Here is a 15404-nt window from a genome sequence, read left to right as displayed (position 1 = left end):
TTCTATTCCTAGCTCATTGATGTCATGTGCCTCCGTTACTCGTTTCATGAGTAACGGAGGCACACGACATCGACAAGCTAGGAATACAAGCCTCGCAGCCACACGGGAGGAACCCATCTGATGATGGCAACTGCAAGACCGTGCTGGTGCATACTGGTGGATGGCGAAGTTGGGTGGTTGTGCCAGGTCTTTTTTGTCGATGAGTGCGGGAGAAATCCCTGTCATCTGGCCGTGATGCGGTGCCGCCTTCGAGTGGCACAATTCCTTCCTAGAGGGCGTCATGGGAATCCCCAGCCCACTGTACTCTATGTATCGGGGGAAACCCTAGGACCGGTCTGGTCCGGGCAGCAACGCCGTGTCGATGGTGTTTTCCTTCCTGAAGGTGTTGCTTGATACGGGGTGCTTCGGAGTGCTTGGAGTGTGGTGGGTCAATGATGGAGGGCGCATCAGTGGCGGGTCATCATCATTTCGTCGTTTTTTCATTGCTTCCATTTATTTTCTCTTTGGGCATGTTTGTGATGTTGTCCCATTTTTTTTGGGACTCTTGTATCGGTGTGGTTGCTATATTAATATAGTTGGACAAAAACCTGTTTCGAGGAAATTAGCACATCGTCACTTCTTCTTTTTAATACGTAACAAACATATGAATTGATATCTTCTGAAGAGGCGTTGCTTTTGACGAGTTTGAATTTCAGGTGTTGTCTTGGTGGTGGATGTATTACTGTTGCTAGGGCTGGATACTGTAGCGGGACTTTTATTTCTTAGTTTTCCTTTTCTCTTTTTTGGCTGTGTGCATCCGTAATATTATTAGGATATTGCGTTGTTGGACTGGGTGATATTAGTATATTCTCTTTATCGAAAAAAATATGAATTGATTTGTACGAGAAAATATGGGCTACTTATCAAGGAGAGCACAATGTTTTGTAGGCCAGAGAGTTAGAGAAATAAACATGTAAGTCTCAAAGCACGATCTGATAGTATATATAACAAGGGTATAAACCACCAGGGTTACTCTCTACTATACGAAGATATTGGTGGTGTGAAGTGTCTCTTACTTTCGCATCTTCAGTATTTTTCTGCAAGCAGGAGTGAAACGCCATATTATCATCCTTTTTGACAAAAACATGCAGGGCAGTCTGCAGATCATTCACTTGAAGAATCTGCGTTTTCTGCGAGACAAAACAGTGCAATATTGTTTTGTTACCACCGATTTGCTACTGGACAAAATCGAATAAGCTGGATATCATACCCTAAACACAGTATGGTAGGATTCATCTTGAATAAAATAGTTGCATCAACCTAACTATGGATTTTGTACACTCAGGTGCTCATGCAGTTCGTGATTCACAACAAAAATAGAAAAAATATGCAAGAAATTTTGAGCATATAAGTAACTGAGCTACGTGAGCCACTCGGTGAAGGGGCTGAGGATGCTTCTTTGTTTTCAACCAAAAAAATTAAAATAAATGGTGTTGATGTACTTTATTGGGTGTACTACAAACCTACAAATTTCAAGTCAGAATTGTCAATCTGCCTTCTATGATCCTATCTTTCATGTTCAGCGTCCTCAAAATGGCATGCATCAACTAAAGCTAAACATGGACAAACGGCCTGGAGCTGAATGCAACATCACTATTAAATATCTTCGTCATAACATCGGACGAAATTCTCCAAATAAAAGTTAAGTTAAAGTACCACGTTACTCTCTGCAACCAAATCTTCGACTGTGCACTGATCAAGGTCAGTTGGATAAATCTGTTCAGAACCATCAGTGTTTACTGCAATATAAAAGGAGAGTCTGGGAATTATTTGTAATTCTGCATTATAATTGTATTAGTCACAAGTGGTGGATACTAACAATGCCATATTTTATTAGCACAAGTATGCACCTTGCGTATTTTGACGTCTTTTCGCTGATTTTGAGAAAACAATAACGTCTTGGGGATTTGCGACCTACAATTAAATGTTCTATGATAATAGACCACCTAAGTAGTATTAACATGTGTCAATGTTAGAAAGTTCCATAATAGTTCTTGAGGTACCTTCCCAACATACTTTTGACCAAACCGATGCGGGTTTATAGTCGAAAATCCAGAGTAGTCCACCTGTAGAAGAAGATGAAAATTTTCATTTCACAATCATGGACGCAAAATTGGACAACATTATCTGAAGAGCACCTGATTTATTTACCTTTATCCTAACAAGTGGAAGTTTGGGCTCTGATCCACTGCCTGTTTTTCTATTGTTCTTCTCAATAAGATTTTCCACCTGAAATTGACAACTTATTGAGTATCCAGTATACATAAGTAGATAACTGGAGAGCAAAACTAAATATAAAGATCCAACAATTGAAACTCAACTACGACCAGCTCTAATAATTAATATGTGGACAGAGTTTCTAGACAAGATCATCTTGCTCTTGTATTGCAATTTGAGTTAAAAACCTACAACTTTATCCAAATGTGCGTGAACCGTCCATTCGTCGTTCGGGTCAACATCCTCTTGTTCTTCTAACACAACCTGAATGGCATTCCCTTGATGAGATTGACACTGAAATAAGCATGAAGAATGGAGTGGCTCACGTACCTCAGCATATTCGAATGGTCTAACAGTCTTCAAAGGTATTTTAGTTGGCCTGTATTTCATTCCCTATTGAGTGGAACATAGGAAATTAGACATGTTGGTGGTCAATACAGCAGGTTGAAGCAATATATATGTGCTTGCCTTTATTTCCAACAAAAGCACATGCTTTTGGGTTGCTTCGGCACTAGTGAGTGATGTGGTAATTGTAGATCCTGGTTGTGTGATGTGAAAACCCATACCTGGAACCTCCTATAAAGAATAGATTGATTAAAAAAGGGAGGTGAAGTTGAATAATATATGTGAGCAATGAACAACATTAATCAAACTGAATTGTAAATTTGCAATTAAGAACCAGCTGTGTTTCTTGTTACCTGTGGATCTGCAATGCTTTCATGCTCGTGGCCCCAAATTACCAAGTCTAAAGAATGTGGCAAAAGATATTCGGTGATGCCATTGTCAGGACTCGCCGTTCTCCTGCAGAAATTCAGAAAAACTTAATTTCTAGCCAAGGAGCACAGTAGCAGCTGAGGTAGAATAAAACCCAGTGAATACAAAATTTTATTGGTGTCCGTTCAATCACATCATGTACCTGTTCTGATGAAGAATCATAATGTTGAACCAGTTAGATAATGGCATATCTTCTGGACTTTCATGGTTAATCCACTTTATTGCACCTGGTGTCTGAACAACATATAAGAAGATAAGAAGTAATTTTCTAGCACCAAAAAGTTAATTAACCACTCTAGCTAAAAAATTCCATTAAAAGTGAAATTAATACTTGAAACATCTCTCTCAATCTTGTATCCCTGACATTCCCTAGGCCGTATAGTGCGACAGCTGTTGCGGCCTGAAGTAGCACACATTTCGGAACGAATTAGCATCTGGAACGTAACATACACAATTGATTATAATTGGCAATGTACAGTGTGGAAACTAGGAAAATACCTTTTTGATAAGTATAGGATGAAGTGACATTTCATCAACATCAGAACTGCCAAGATCCACCTTTCCAAAATAATTCACAAAACCAGCCGAGGCAAGAACATCTATTGCGGACATGTTATCCTGTGGTACCCATTGGAGAATAAAAGGTAAAACAAAAAAGAACGTTCAACAAAACTGGATTCAAAGTTTTCCATTCCAATAATGAACATGTTTTGTTTTCAAACATGATCATGAGTATATATATATAATTTAGAATCCATATGGAACTAGGTATCGATATTTGTACCACTCCTGTAGGATCATCATGGTCGCCATGTATGGTGAACACGGGCAAGCTGATGTTGATGTTTGGGTCTCCGTGATTCACCCGACCGAACCTGAAGCATGCATGCAACAACTTCATTAGTTTGAGCGAGAGAAAAAATACATGACGTTCAAAGTTGAGAGATGGATTAAGAGCGTACAAGTTCTGCAGGCTTGTTGCCTGATCACTGACCACCTGAAACTGCACCGGCCGGTCACCCAGGCAGCAGCGCCTCAGGATCTCAATCGTCTTCACCAGCGTCGAGCGCGACGGATTGTTCTCGTGGAACAGATTGCCACCAAGAAGCACGAAATCCACCTGCAGATTAACCATGGTAAATCACGTACACATGCACTGCAAAAGACATCATCCATGCAATGCAAGATCGTTGATTAGTTAGTTTACCTTATGTTGCTCTGCCAGTGAGAAGATCTCCTCGAAGGTGTCGAAGGAGTCGGACCTGCGTAGCTCGTCCTTCTCGAGATAGCCGAGGTGGCAGTCGGTCGCCACTAGTATCCGCAGCGTGGTGCTGCTTCCTCCTCCTCGTCCTACTACTGCTGCGGCCTCCCTGAATGAAGAACACGGGCAGGCCCGTGCATGAAGAAGCTAATTTTGTCACCGAAAATAAATTGCAGGCTTGCATAAAATGTTGGAGGGAAAAAAAAATGCATACTAGCAGATCGATGCACAGCTACCTGGACTACTGCTAATGGGCTGTTTCGAAATATCATACTGTAATTCTCACTCAACTTACCTGGGAAAACTTATTTCAAGAAATCCAAACCAATCTGGCAATTTAAACAACAATGATAGTTCACGGTTTTGTCTGAACCAATTTTGGAGTTGAGTGTTGTACAATAAACTCGGTCATAAGTTTTAATAGTGTAAAGTGCACCTTACGTGAATTGGTACTTAATTACCTCGAAATCTTGAATACCATTTTTCTTCAAAACAACGGGATGTTCTTTTCGGGAAAAAAAATGCAAAGCTTGTGTCTCAATGTATTGATAGAAAGAAACTTAATTACAAGCCTAAGAATAGGCGACAACCGATAACTCAAGATAGGATCATGATCCTCTTCCCATGGCACCCAAGGTACTTGTGTTGGCAAGAGGCTATTGCAATTATGAACTGCTTAGAAGATACAAGGGTCAAACCTCCAAGAACCACTCTTATAGAGGGTAGGGACATCGAAGATGTCACCATATTTTAATCGAGTTCCAAAAGTCACGATCTCGGGTTCACCGAGAGGACTAGAATACAATGGATGTGGGCAAAATATTGCCCCTCGACGATGCCACCAAGGAGAAAGTCACACCCAAAGGTCCTGCGTTGGGCTGGCTTTCGCCTAGAGCCACACAACCAACAACCCCCCCCCCCTACTTGCCACCCCCACAAAGGCAGACTAACAAAGCCCTAAAACCATCTAGGTCCACTCAAGTCCAAAAACCTTATTGGCATGCCACCTAGCCTTAGAGGCCCATGCACCTCAAAACTAGCACGAGGCAAGCACAAGGCCAACCCAAAGAGCTAGCCTGTGGCGCAAGGCCGGGCCTATGCACATGCGATCCAAACCTGTGGCAAGGACACCTAGATCTACGGTATGCCATCATACCACACTAGAGCAATCCCGACAAATAGCACGACAAAGAAATGGGACCACAACGCACGGTTTCGCAGGGTTGAGAACAAAATGTGTGCCACAAGATCTGTTGCCCCCAATCGACATCCGGAAAGAAAGCCACCAAACTGAGAGAAGACGATCATCTCCTCTCTTCCTACTGGATCTTCGGCGGGGGCAAATCCTTCATAGGGTTCTCAGCTCGATTCTCTCTCTGTATCCACCTTTAGTCGGTATTCAGGGTTCCATCCTTTCTGTATTTGCGCTCTTAATCTGGCTGATTTTACAGTTCTGACTTGGTGATTGCTATGATTGATATAGAAGGGGGTCCTCCGTGGATAGTGATTCTCATTCGGAAAGGACTCATGGAATGGCCTTGGAGAAGTGGCTTGCTTGGTTGTGAAAACCTCGAATCCGGACGTGCGCAGGGGCCTACTCCCCTGCGTGAAAAGTCTTTAAAAGCTCAAAAGGAAGGAATAGAGGCTAGTAATCATACATCGATGGTCGTCAACTATCGATTGAAGCATTATCGAGGGCCAGGACGGAGACAAGGGGGGACGAGGGGGCTGCGCCCCCCCCCTATGCTCATGATTTTCCTTTGAACACAAGCCATGGAAGCTCCTTATTTTTGTGATTTTAGCTAGTTCTGCCCCCTCATACTAAGATTGCCCCTCTTATACTTCATTTCTGTCTCCGCCCGGAGGGCCAATGCATGAACATCCGTTGATTGCGTGTAAGACATCACATGTTACCACATTAGACAAATGTGTGCCTTCATTGAATGATGGCCACGCACGCAAGGCACAAATAGTCAAAACATCCATCGCTCACCATGGGCGCATCCTAGGATGAACCTAGAAGAAAAATGACCTGGTGTGACTGCCTTAGAGACATAATTTGATTTACCAAGATTTGTGGTGCCGTGACCATAAATAAATGAAGTATATATCCAAGAAACCATTTTTTACCGGGTGTCTTGTAACCCCTAGTAGCACAACCTGGGTACAACACTAATCCGTGAATACAATCCCATCCTCGCCTCACGGATATCGTCCACCCCTTCCCTTGGAAATGAGTGACCAATCCAAATTATTACGCCGGCTAGAGAAGGGTCAACCGTTATAGCTGTGTGGCCGATGTCACACCATGCCGGCACCACGCCATCATCTATAGTTGGTCTGCACGCCCGCTCTTCAAGAGGGTTTGAAAAAATGCCACGGATGTCTGATTGTGTCGCCGGTTCAGTTGACACTTCTCTCCAAAATCTTCAATAGTGTTGAAGCTATTCATGATGCAAAAATATACCCATCTAGGGTAATTATTCTTCTTCTCAAGAACCGTCACAAATGAAGCATCTTAGATGATCAATAGGCCGGGTAACATGTAATAGTGATTTTAAAACAAGGGGAAAATACACAACCCCTGTGACCAAGCCCGACAAAAGCATTAGTTAAGAAAGTTTCAATGGATAGGCATACCCAATCAAATATATTTTTAATATAAATTGATGGGGCAAATGAAAAGCCAAATAAAGAATAAAAGGTCACTATATTTTACTTGGAAAATCAATGTGCGATAAAACTACGTTTGCACAATAATGACCTTCACTATAGAAGACAAAAAAAAAAGTGTTGCAACAATAGATGATTTGTACTAAGGTGTCAACTTCGGTTTAAAGAGTTGTTGTCTAAATAGGCTGAAATATAATCCAATTTCTCGGAATGAAATTGATTTGGATAATACATTACAAAAATATTTTATTTTTTCACACATGCCATATGGCACATGTGAAAATGGCATACTATCAATAGGCGATAGCTATTAATTGGGCTTAGCTTTTCTGTGGGTGCTAGGCCAGTAGATCAAATTAGTTTGACATAACCATATGAACTGAACCGCACATGCAATTATATGAGTGGCAGTGACCAGACTGAGAACCAGCAGCTATTTTGCAGCATTTGTGCATATACCTATTGCACATATGTTACAGGTAATCTCCTATATAATCGTATGTACGTGTCAAGGTAAACAAGGACCCCCAAGCATGCAAATGTTAAGCCTAGCCTACATGCATGCACAAATGTAGAACCGTCTCTTAACCATGCATGCATATATTATCCTAGACTTAGTGGATATCCTAGACTAGACATGGAGAACTGCATCTATCTTTACATGCAGACAGATCAAGAACCTTGGTCTTCTTAGGTGATTTTCGGGACGCCTCCATTCCTGCTAGATCCCATCATGTAGTCTATTACTAACTGATACTCCATACTCGTCTATGCGCAACAAACTGAATATCACCATCATCATGCATTCACATATATACAGAAGAACCCTAAATTCACACACAAACATTTGCGGGTCCGCTCTGTTTTCAGGGCTTCGGTCAATCTTGAGCTAGAAGAGGGTTCGAGAGGAGGAGGAAGAAAAGTAAAATCAATCCAGTAGAGTGAATATACGAACTCACATTTGCAGATTTGCTTCCGTCCGTCCGTGCAGCTGGCTAGAGCTAGCGCAGCGTCAGCTGATGGCTGTGGATTATCAATCGATGCATATGTTTCCGATCTGGGAGGTGAGGTGGTCCTGCGTATCTAACCAGTTACCTAAAACTGAGGAGGCAGAGAAGTGGGAGGGAGTGTAGTGGCGTCAGTCAGAGTGGCTGAAGCTAGCGTCCTTTGGAAGGAAGAGAGAAGAGTGCAAGAGAAGCCACACGAGACACGACATGGGCCGTTAACGCGGACCTCGGCCCAGAGAACAGGCCCAGCGCATTTAGAGGAAAAAATACAATAAGAAGACAGAGAAAAAGAAAACACAGCAGAAAAGCAGAAGGAAACACCTGCGTCGGCGGCCGCCTCCCTCCCTACTCCGGTGAGCCATCGCCGTCGCCGAAGCATCCCTCTCCTGCGCCTAGCGATGTTCTGACCGTCTTCTGTTTTGGTCTCTTCCTTGAAGGTTTCGCTGGTTGATTGGTTCGTGGTGGTTAGGTTTGGAGCGAGCGAGCTGGTTCGCGATGGTGAGTAAAGCTCGGATCGAATCGATTCCCCTCCTAGTTCACTAATGGAAGATTGGAATTTGGATCCATCTAATTAGAGTGAGTTCTTTTGCTGGTTGTGCAGTCAGGGCGCAAGGAGACGGTGCTGGACCTGGCCAAGTTCGTCGACAAGGGCGTCCAGGTCAAGCTCACCGGCGGCAGGCAAGGTCCGTCGCTTCAATTCCCTCGCCAAATTAATCCATGTTCGCGTTCAGCACAGTCCCCTCCAATTTGGTTCATGCTATTTATATGTTCACCTACGAGCTCATTGCAAGTTTGTTGGGCTAATGGGTTAGTAATTCGACTTTTGTTTAGATCGATCACTTGATGTGCATATAACTTTAGCTGGAGCGTCAACTTATTGTTAATTAGCCAACTTATTCTAATGAATGATGTTACATTGATAACTAAAACCGAGGTAACTGAGTCCTTCAGCGAGATGACTGGTTGGGGACTTGAGAATGACTTCAACCTGTTCTTTTCTAAGATCATTCATTGGGAAAAAAAAAACTGAATTGTAATCTGCTTAGGCAGGATGAATGGTGAAAATGACTTGGTTTTAGTTGCATCAGTTATCATTTCCCAGGATTTGGTACTAGTTGTATGCGTACTTTGTTAAACGAGGAGTAGTCTCTATGTTGTGTCTCTTGGTTATTGCTCCAATATGCATGGACCTAGAATGGCTCAATTTTCCTAAAAGGCAACACAGCAAAGGCTGTGACTTGGCATTAGTCAACCTTTGGCGGAAACTATTTGCTATCTTGCAGTTTGTCCCAACACAACACAAACAGGCTGACTTTGGCATTTGTACACCTGCAGTTACAGGAACTTTGAAGGGCTATGACCAGCTTCTGAACTTGGTGCTTGATGAAGCAATTGAGTTTGAGAGAGGTACTACTCAAACATGCTGCATAGTTTAATTTGATCGCATCTTCTACCCTCCAAAAACAATTACAAAGTATGTCTTCTGTTTGGAGCTTGGTCTCTATGGACTACCATACAAAAGCTTACTACTAACGCAACCGAACAAATAACGCAACAAAAATACCATAACTGCTATCTGCATTTGTCAATCTAAACAGAATATCTAATTGCCGTGCACTTGTAAAAATGAGGACAACCTTATCTTGTCTTTTTTCCAAGTCTAATGAATCTCACGGTACACCTGTGTCATCTTTGTAGAGCAAGATGACCCGCTGAAACTGTCGGCGAAAACCAGGCAGCTTGGTCTCATTGTAAGTTTACATCGCTCCTCTATTGGTTTGGAGATTGTACTTCCAAGAATGTGCTGCATGGTCACATCCTTGAAATCTATTTATCAACTATATCTGCAACAGAGCAGCAACTGAAGCATTCGCTAACGCCTGTTAATTGCAGGTCTGCAGAGGTACAGCGGTGATGCTGGTGTCACCAACCGAGGGAACGGAGGAGATCAAAAACCCCTTCCAAGAGGCTGATGGCGCACAAGCCTGACCTGCCTGTGTTCGCGCCTTGGTCGATATCTGCGCACCCCTAAACATGGCCTCAGACGCTGGTTGGTTTCCAGGTGGAGAGGCTTATGTTAACTCATGTAATTTTGTGTAGCAGTCGCTTATGAGAGTTACGTCCATGTCTTATGTCTGACGGTTTATATGTATGCCAAGATAATAATGAGTACGTATACAGGTATGATGTCTCCTTGTACATGTTAAGTGTCTCCAGCTGTCTCTGTTGCCCCCTTGTGTGTTGTGTGTGATTGCAGTTTATTCTTGTCTCTTGTCTAAAACTAGGAATATACGGAGGATATCTTTATTCCTTCTTCCTGATGGAAAGGTCCACAACTCCAGAAAATTGGCACTTTGCAAACAAAAAACTAAGAGAAGATAGCAGACCTAATTTGCACTGGAAGGTGCCAGTGTTAACACAGAAACTGCAGACTGTCATTACTGTTGCAGAATATTTGGAATTAACATGTTAACTGGAATTTGCCGATGACACAATTGAAACTACCAAATCGTGTCCACAAAGGCAGAGCTGTTCATTTTGTGTGTCCATAGAACTAAAATAAAACATATGACGACTAGTACATTATTATTATACTCAAAAGGAAAATCTTCTTGTACTATTTCCTTTCTCTTTTGCTTGTCAAGCACCACCAAATCTTTAAAGCAAAGAGATATACGTCGAAGCACCAAATCTACTCGTCCATCCTCATCACGCAGCGCAGGCCCTCCCCCTTGAGCATGAGGTCGAACGCCGTGTTGATCTGCGAGAAGGGCACGCTGTGCGTGATGAACTTCTCCAGATCAAGCTCCTTCCTCATGTACATCTCGACGACTTCGGGAAGGTCCGTGCGTGGCTTGTAATTGCCGAAGAAGGTTCCCTTGAGTGTCCTCTCGTTCAGGAAGTTCATGGGGTGGGTCTTGAACACGGCCTCCTTGTGGGGGACGCCAACCAGCACCGCCACGCCCCACCCCTGCATCCACCACATTCAGGATATTCAGTTTAGAACAGAAAGAGATATTGCTCAGAAGAATCATATGAGACAGTACATGTTATTAACTGCTGCGAATTATTTTACATACATCGTGTACGCATTCAAAGGCAGCGATCATGGCATCGATGTGGCCAGTGCACTCCACGGCCCGGTCCAGACCACCATTGGTCATTTCCACAAGCACCTGGGGGCACCATGGAACAGTGAGCATTTCACACAAATTTTATGCATGCCATGAGCATAGGGAGATAACAATAGATGTATACTGACTGAGGCAAAGAAATTAACAGACCTCTTGCACTGGCTTGGTGTAGTCCTTTGGGTTCACAAAGTCTGTGCATCCAAATTTCTTAGCTGGAAAAAAATAATAATCGACATGTTGTTAGCTTTGTTCAGTGTGCTATCCAATAACATTTACTAAGATGTTCTTTGGGTTTCCATGGGGCAGAGGCAGACTGTACCTTGTTCGTACTTTGCAGGGTTCAAGTCCACTCCAATGATCCTTGATGCGCCAGCCATCCTAGCACCTTCCATGGCCTAATGAAGTAAGAAACACATAATAATTAGTCATGGTTACACGGCATAACTGTCATCAACCTGCAGTACGTTGTTGAAGGTATTTATCAGTGTCACTTACAGCAAGGCCTACAGCTCCAAGTCCGAAAATCGCCACTGTCGAACCCTTTTTCGGTTTTGCGACATTGAGGGTCGCACCAAGACCTGAAGAAACATGACATTTCAGTAACTAACCGAGGCATCCTAAACACAGTGTTTCAGTTGGAAAAAATGGCGTGAGGAGCCATCTCTTCTTACCGGTTGAGATACCACAGCTGAGAACACAAACTTTGTCGAGGGGAGCCTCGGGGTTGATCTTGGCAAGGCACCCTACATGAATCACGGTGTACTCACTGAAGGTTGAGGTCCCGACAAAGTGGAAGATCGGTTTTCCATCGATGGTGAAGCGGGACTGCCCGTCACCGATCATCACGCCACGATCCACGTTGATCCTGAGGAGGTCACACAAGTTGCTCTCCTCTGATTTGCAGTGGGCACACTCTTTGCACTCTCCAGTAAACACAGGGAGGACATGGTCACCTGGCACTAGTTCTGTCACACCCTCTCCCACGCTCTCAACAATACTGTTTGAAAGAAGTAATTATAGGAAAAGAATTACTATAAAGATAAACTATGAAGAGGAAAGATTCTAATATTCAAAAATATGTTGGATAAAATTGACAACTTCCAAACAAACAATGTAGTATGTTACTGATCTTTTTCTCGAGAATGATCTGTAATGAAATAATTAGGAGAACGGGAACATAAAGAACATGGTAGTTACAGATAAATAAACCATATTATTCTACAAAGCACTTTCTTTTTGCGAAAAATTCTACAAAGCACTTCATGTGAGCTAGTGCCACGGAAGATGCTGACATGCTGTCCCATGATACTTCATCCATTGGCAATAAAATTTGACCACTTGCTCTATATAGTTATGAATCTAATACTACTGGCAAATCAGGATTCTGAATTACTATAATTAGAAGCCAACATCATAGTCAAGGTTCCGCGACGTAATTAACAAAACTGCAACGGGAAAAAGACAGAGATAGAGACAGAGAGGCATACCCTCCAGCTTCATGGCCTAAGATCCTAGGGAAAACAGGAGTTTGCCCTGCACAAATCCAAGCAGAACATCAATCACCATGTTAATTAGTTACTGATCCACTACTCTAGGTGTGTCACCATTACCCCGACTGGAAGAAAAAACACAGAACTATTAGTTTGCGAGTTATGGATATAAACCTTGGCTTCCCAGAAGTAGACGTCGGTGTGGCAGAGGGCGGTGTACAGGATCTTGACGCGCACCTCCATGGCCTGCGGCGGCGCCACCTCCACCTCCTCGATCGACAGCGGCTTCCCGGCCTCCCATGCCACAGCCGCTGCAAAAACCAACAAGCCCCTTACTCAAACAACAACTCCAGAGTTTCTTCAATCAAAATCTGATGAAACTGTTTCGAGAACAAACCTTTGCACTTGATCACCTTCCCGGCTGTCGCCATGCCTTGCCTGTCGGTCGCTCGCTCCAAGAACTCGAAGAGAAAGATGGATCGCTGTTTGTTCGCTGTTTCTACTTGGCAGGCGGTTCCTAAATTTGATGTTGGTAAGGAACGACGGTGGGCGAGCGCTATATATATGCTGGTACGGGAGGAACCTCCGAGTAATTAAGGCTGGCTTCTTGGAGTGCAAGTGGGGAAAGAAGAAGGATTGTTTTTTCTTGGAGAAGGAAGCCAAAACAGGGGTGGCCGTAGCTTCCGTTTCTCTGTCTGCGGCTCCGCCGGTATCAGACTCTCTGCTCTCAGCCCCATGTGCTTTTCCAGCTCGGATGAGATGGGCGTGGTGGGATGATACCTCCATTTATTTCAGAATATGAAAATCGTATCTACAAGTTTAAAAACGATGCTGTTTTAGTCCATGTTATATTGTGATCTAAATTCACGTTAAAAGGAGGCTCACTTCTAATGAGCGGAACGAGGCCGTCGGATCGCCATCACCGCTTATATATACATCTTGTCAACCGCCGGCTATGGTTTATCAGATTATAAGATAACACACAACATTTGTAAAGACTCCCAATATTGTGAAGTTTTGCTCGCTGGCGCCCGTGCTTATCGCTAATGGCGGACCCATGAATTTGTAGAAACCTGGGCGCGGCGCAAAACAACTAAAGAAATTCGGTAACAAATATAAGAATTTGATGCCGCAAATTGTGTTTCCGCAATAGTTTTAATGAGGAAATACGGATATATACATTACACGTTCACAACACATTCAAAGTTCACAAAACATTTAAATATTTGCAAGTTCACAACATATTCAAATTCTTACATGCGCTAATATTAGATATGATACAAATTAGCAAGAAGCCCAAAAGACTAATGAAACTTCAAGAGTCGATGACAAAAGTTGAAATGTCCAAATGCAACCACAAATAGACTCTACAAGATAAAAGAGAAAGATGGATTAGTAAATCATATGAACATACTTTCAAAATATAAACATCTTGATTCAACAAGCAGAGAAATAGACCAAGATATTGCCATGATGTGCTAATTAACACTAGTAGGCCTATGAGGTAGATGTTTCCTCCTCTTCTTTATGGCTTGAAATCATTGAGCAATAACACCACTATCAAGTTGGCTAAATATCTCCCTCTCGGTGTAACATATCATCAAGTCATTGAACCATTTCATTTTTGAGCTTGTTAGACAATTTGGACTTGATGATCTTCATTGCCGAAAAAGCTCTCTCAACCGATGCGGTTGACACCGGTAATATTAAGGTCAACTCAATTGTGGGGACCCCGGACTAGCTGTCCGAAATTCCCTGTTATGTATACAGTTCACGATCCCATGATCAGTGCACCGTGAACACATAACCGAACTGATATCAAATTACACCATCCATTACAAAGCGGAATAAGAAAATTACAATAAGGTCACATGACCAGTACTTACATAATAGCCTCAACGGGCCTTTCTAAACATCGAGTAGCAACATCACTTTAGCGGCGCGATACCCAAGTCATCCGCCATAACCCTACGAGCAAGCGAGCGGGAAGACGTTCCTAGCTCGCATAGACGTCATCAACTCCTTCTTCATCTGTCGAGTCCTCCAAGTCTGGCCAAGTAAATAGCCAGGGACAAAGCCGTGAGTACATTGGAATTGTACTCGCAAACCATCAAGAAAGATGCTAACAATGCTAACTAAAAGAGACAAGAGAGGAAGAATAGTTTCTCTTGTGGATATAGCATGTGAGAGAGAATCAGTTTCTCTTGTGGATATAGCATGTGAGAGAGAATCAGTTTCTCTTGTGGATATAGCATCCCACATCGCAGTTGAAGGGGACACTAAGAGGGTGATAAGACATTTCTATGACATCTCTATATCTTTGTTAAAGAAGATACTTCAAAAGAGTTCTTCAACATAAAACACTAGGATGGGAGTAGCCCTTTTTATTTCCTTTCCGACCATCTTCACATGGTCAACCACTTTCCTGTACCCTTCCGGTACTCCGAAAACAACTTTCTCTTTTCCTTTGTAAAGCCTTTCTAAAACAAAACTAGCGTAGGTTAAGGTAGGCCTTTTCAACCCGTCCATGACCGCGGACGCGGCTATTCGAATAGATTTGACTCTGCAGAGTTTGCACACTTTCCCCACAACTATCCGGATACCTATCGTGTGGGCATCATCACCGCATAACAACATATGCCACGACGGATACCCGAACATAACCTTTCGCTTATCTTCAACGACATGAGTCCTTCCTCGCGGGCTTAACCCTTCCCGGCACCCCGGCAGCATACCTCCTTTTTGAGCGTATCTCCGGCGCCACGACAGAAGACCCTCAGTAATCGTCCGGCTACAAGTTAATGCAGTG

At 43.0% G+C, this 15404-nt stretch overlaps 3 protein-coding genes across 3 annotated transcripts; 1 reads left to right on the top strand and 2 right to left on the bottom strand.

Moving 5' to 3' along the window:
- Positions 1-959: 959 nt before the first annotated feature.
- LOC124654372 (double-strand break repair protein MRE11-like) lies at positions 960-7680 on the bottom strand. Its single transcript, XM_047193383.1, has 17 exons — positions 7626-7680; positions 4587-4620; positions 4238-4400; positions 3993-4150; positions 3815-3905; positions 3529-3648; positions 3362-3430; positions 3173-3264; positions 2955-3057; positions 2725-2832; positions 2587-2649; positions 2449-2520; positions 2191-2268; positions 2043-2105; positions 1890-1953; positions 1696-1778; positions 960-1169 (listed from the first exon to the last, which is right to left on the bottom strand). The coding sequence occupies exons 1-17, from the start codon at positions 7678-7680 to the stop codon at positions 960-962; spliced, it is 1626 nt and encodes a 541-aa protein (XP_047049339.1).
- A 580-nt stretch (positions 7681-8260) lies between these two features.
- Positions 8261-10172, top strand: LOC124688652 (sm-like protein LSM7). The gene is made up of 6 exons (XM_047222303.1): positions 8261-8324; positions 8409-8469; positions 8573-8654; positions 9307-9378; positions 9670-9722; positions 9865-10172. The coding sequence occupies exons 2-6, from the start codon at positions 8467-8469 to the stop codon at positions 9958-9960; spliced, it is 306 nt and encodes a 101-aa protein (XP_047078259.1). The 5' UTR covers positions 8261-8324; positions 8409-8466; the 3' UTR covers positions 9961-10172.
- Positions 10173-10259: 87 nt separating this feature from the next.
- Positions 10260-13196, bottom strand: LOC124688641 (alcohol dehydrogenase 3). Its single transcript, XM_047222297.1, has 9 exons — positions 12993-13196; positions 12769-12906; positions 12593-12638; positions 11777-12102; positions 11601-11683; positions 11425-11500; positions 11256-11317; positions 11052-11147; positions 10260-10942 (listed from the first exon to the last, which is right to left on the bottom strand). The coding sequence occupies exons 1-9, from the start codon at positions 13024-13026 to the stop codon at positions 10664-10666; spliced, it is 1140 nt and encodes a 379-aa protein (XP_047078253.1). The 5' UTR covers positions 13027-13196; the 3' UTR covers positions 10260-10663.
- Positions 13197-15404: the final 2208 nt, after the last annotated feature.

This window comes from Lolium rigidum, chromosome 1 (assembly GCF_022539505.1).
Source record: "Lolium rigidum isolate FL_2022 chromosome 1, APGP_CSIRO_Lrig_0.1, whole genome shotgun sequence".
Lineage (NCBI taxonomy): Eukaryota > Viridiplantae > Streptophyta > Magnoliopsida > Poales > Poaceae > Lolium > Lolium rigidum.
This window is presented reverse-complemented; position numbering and strand designations above follow the sequence as displayed.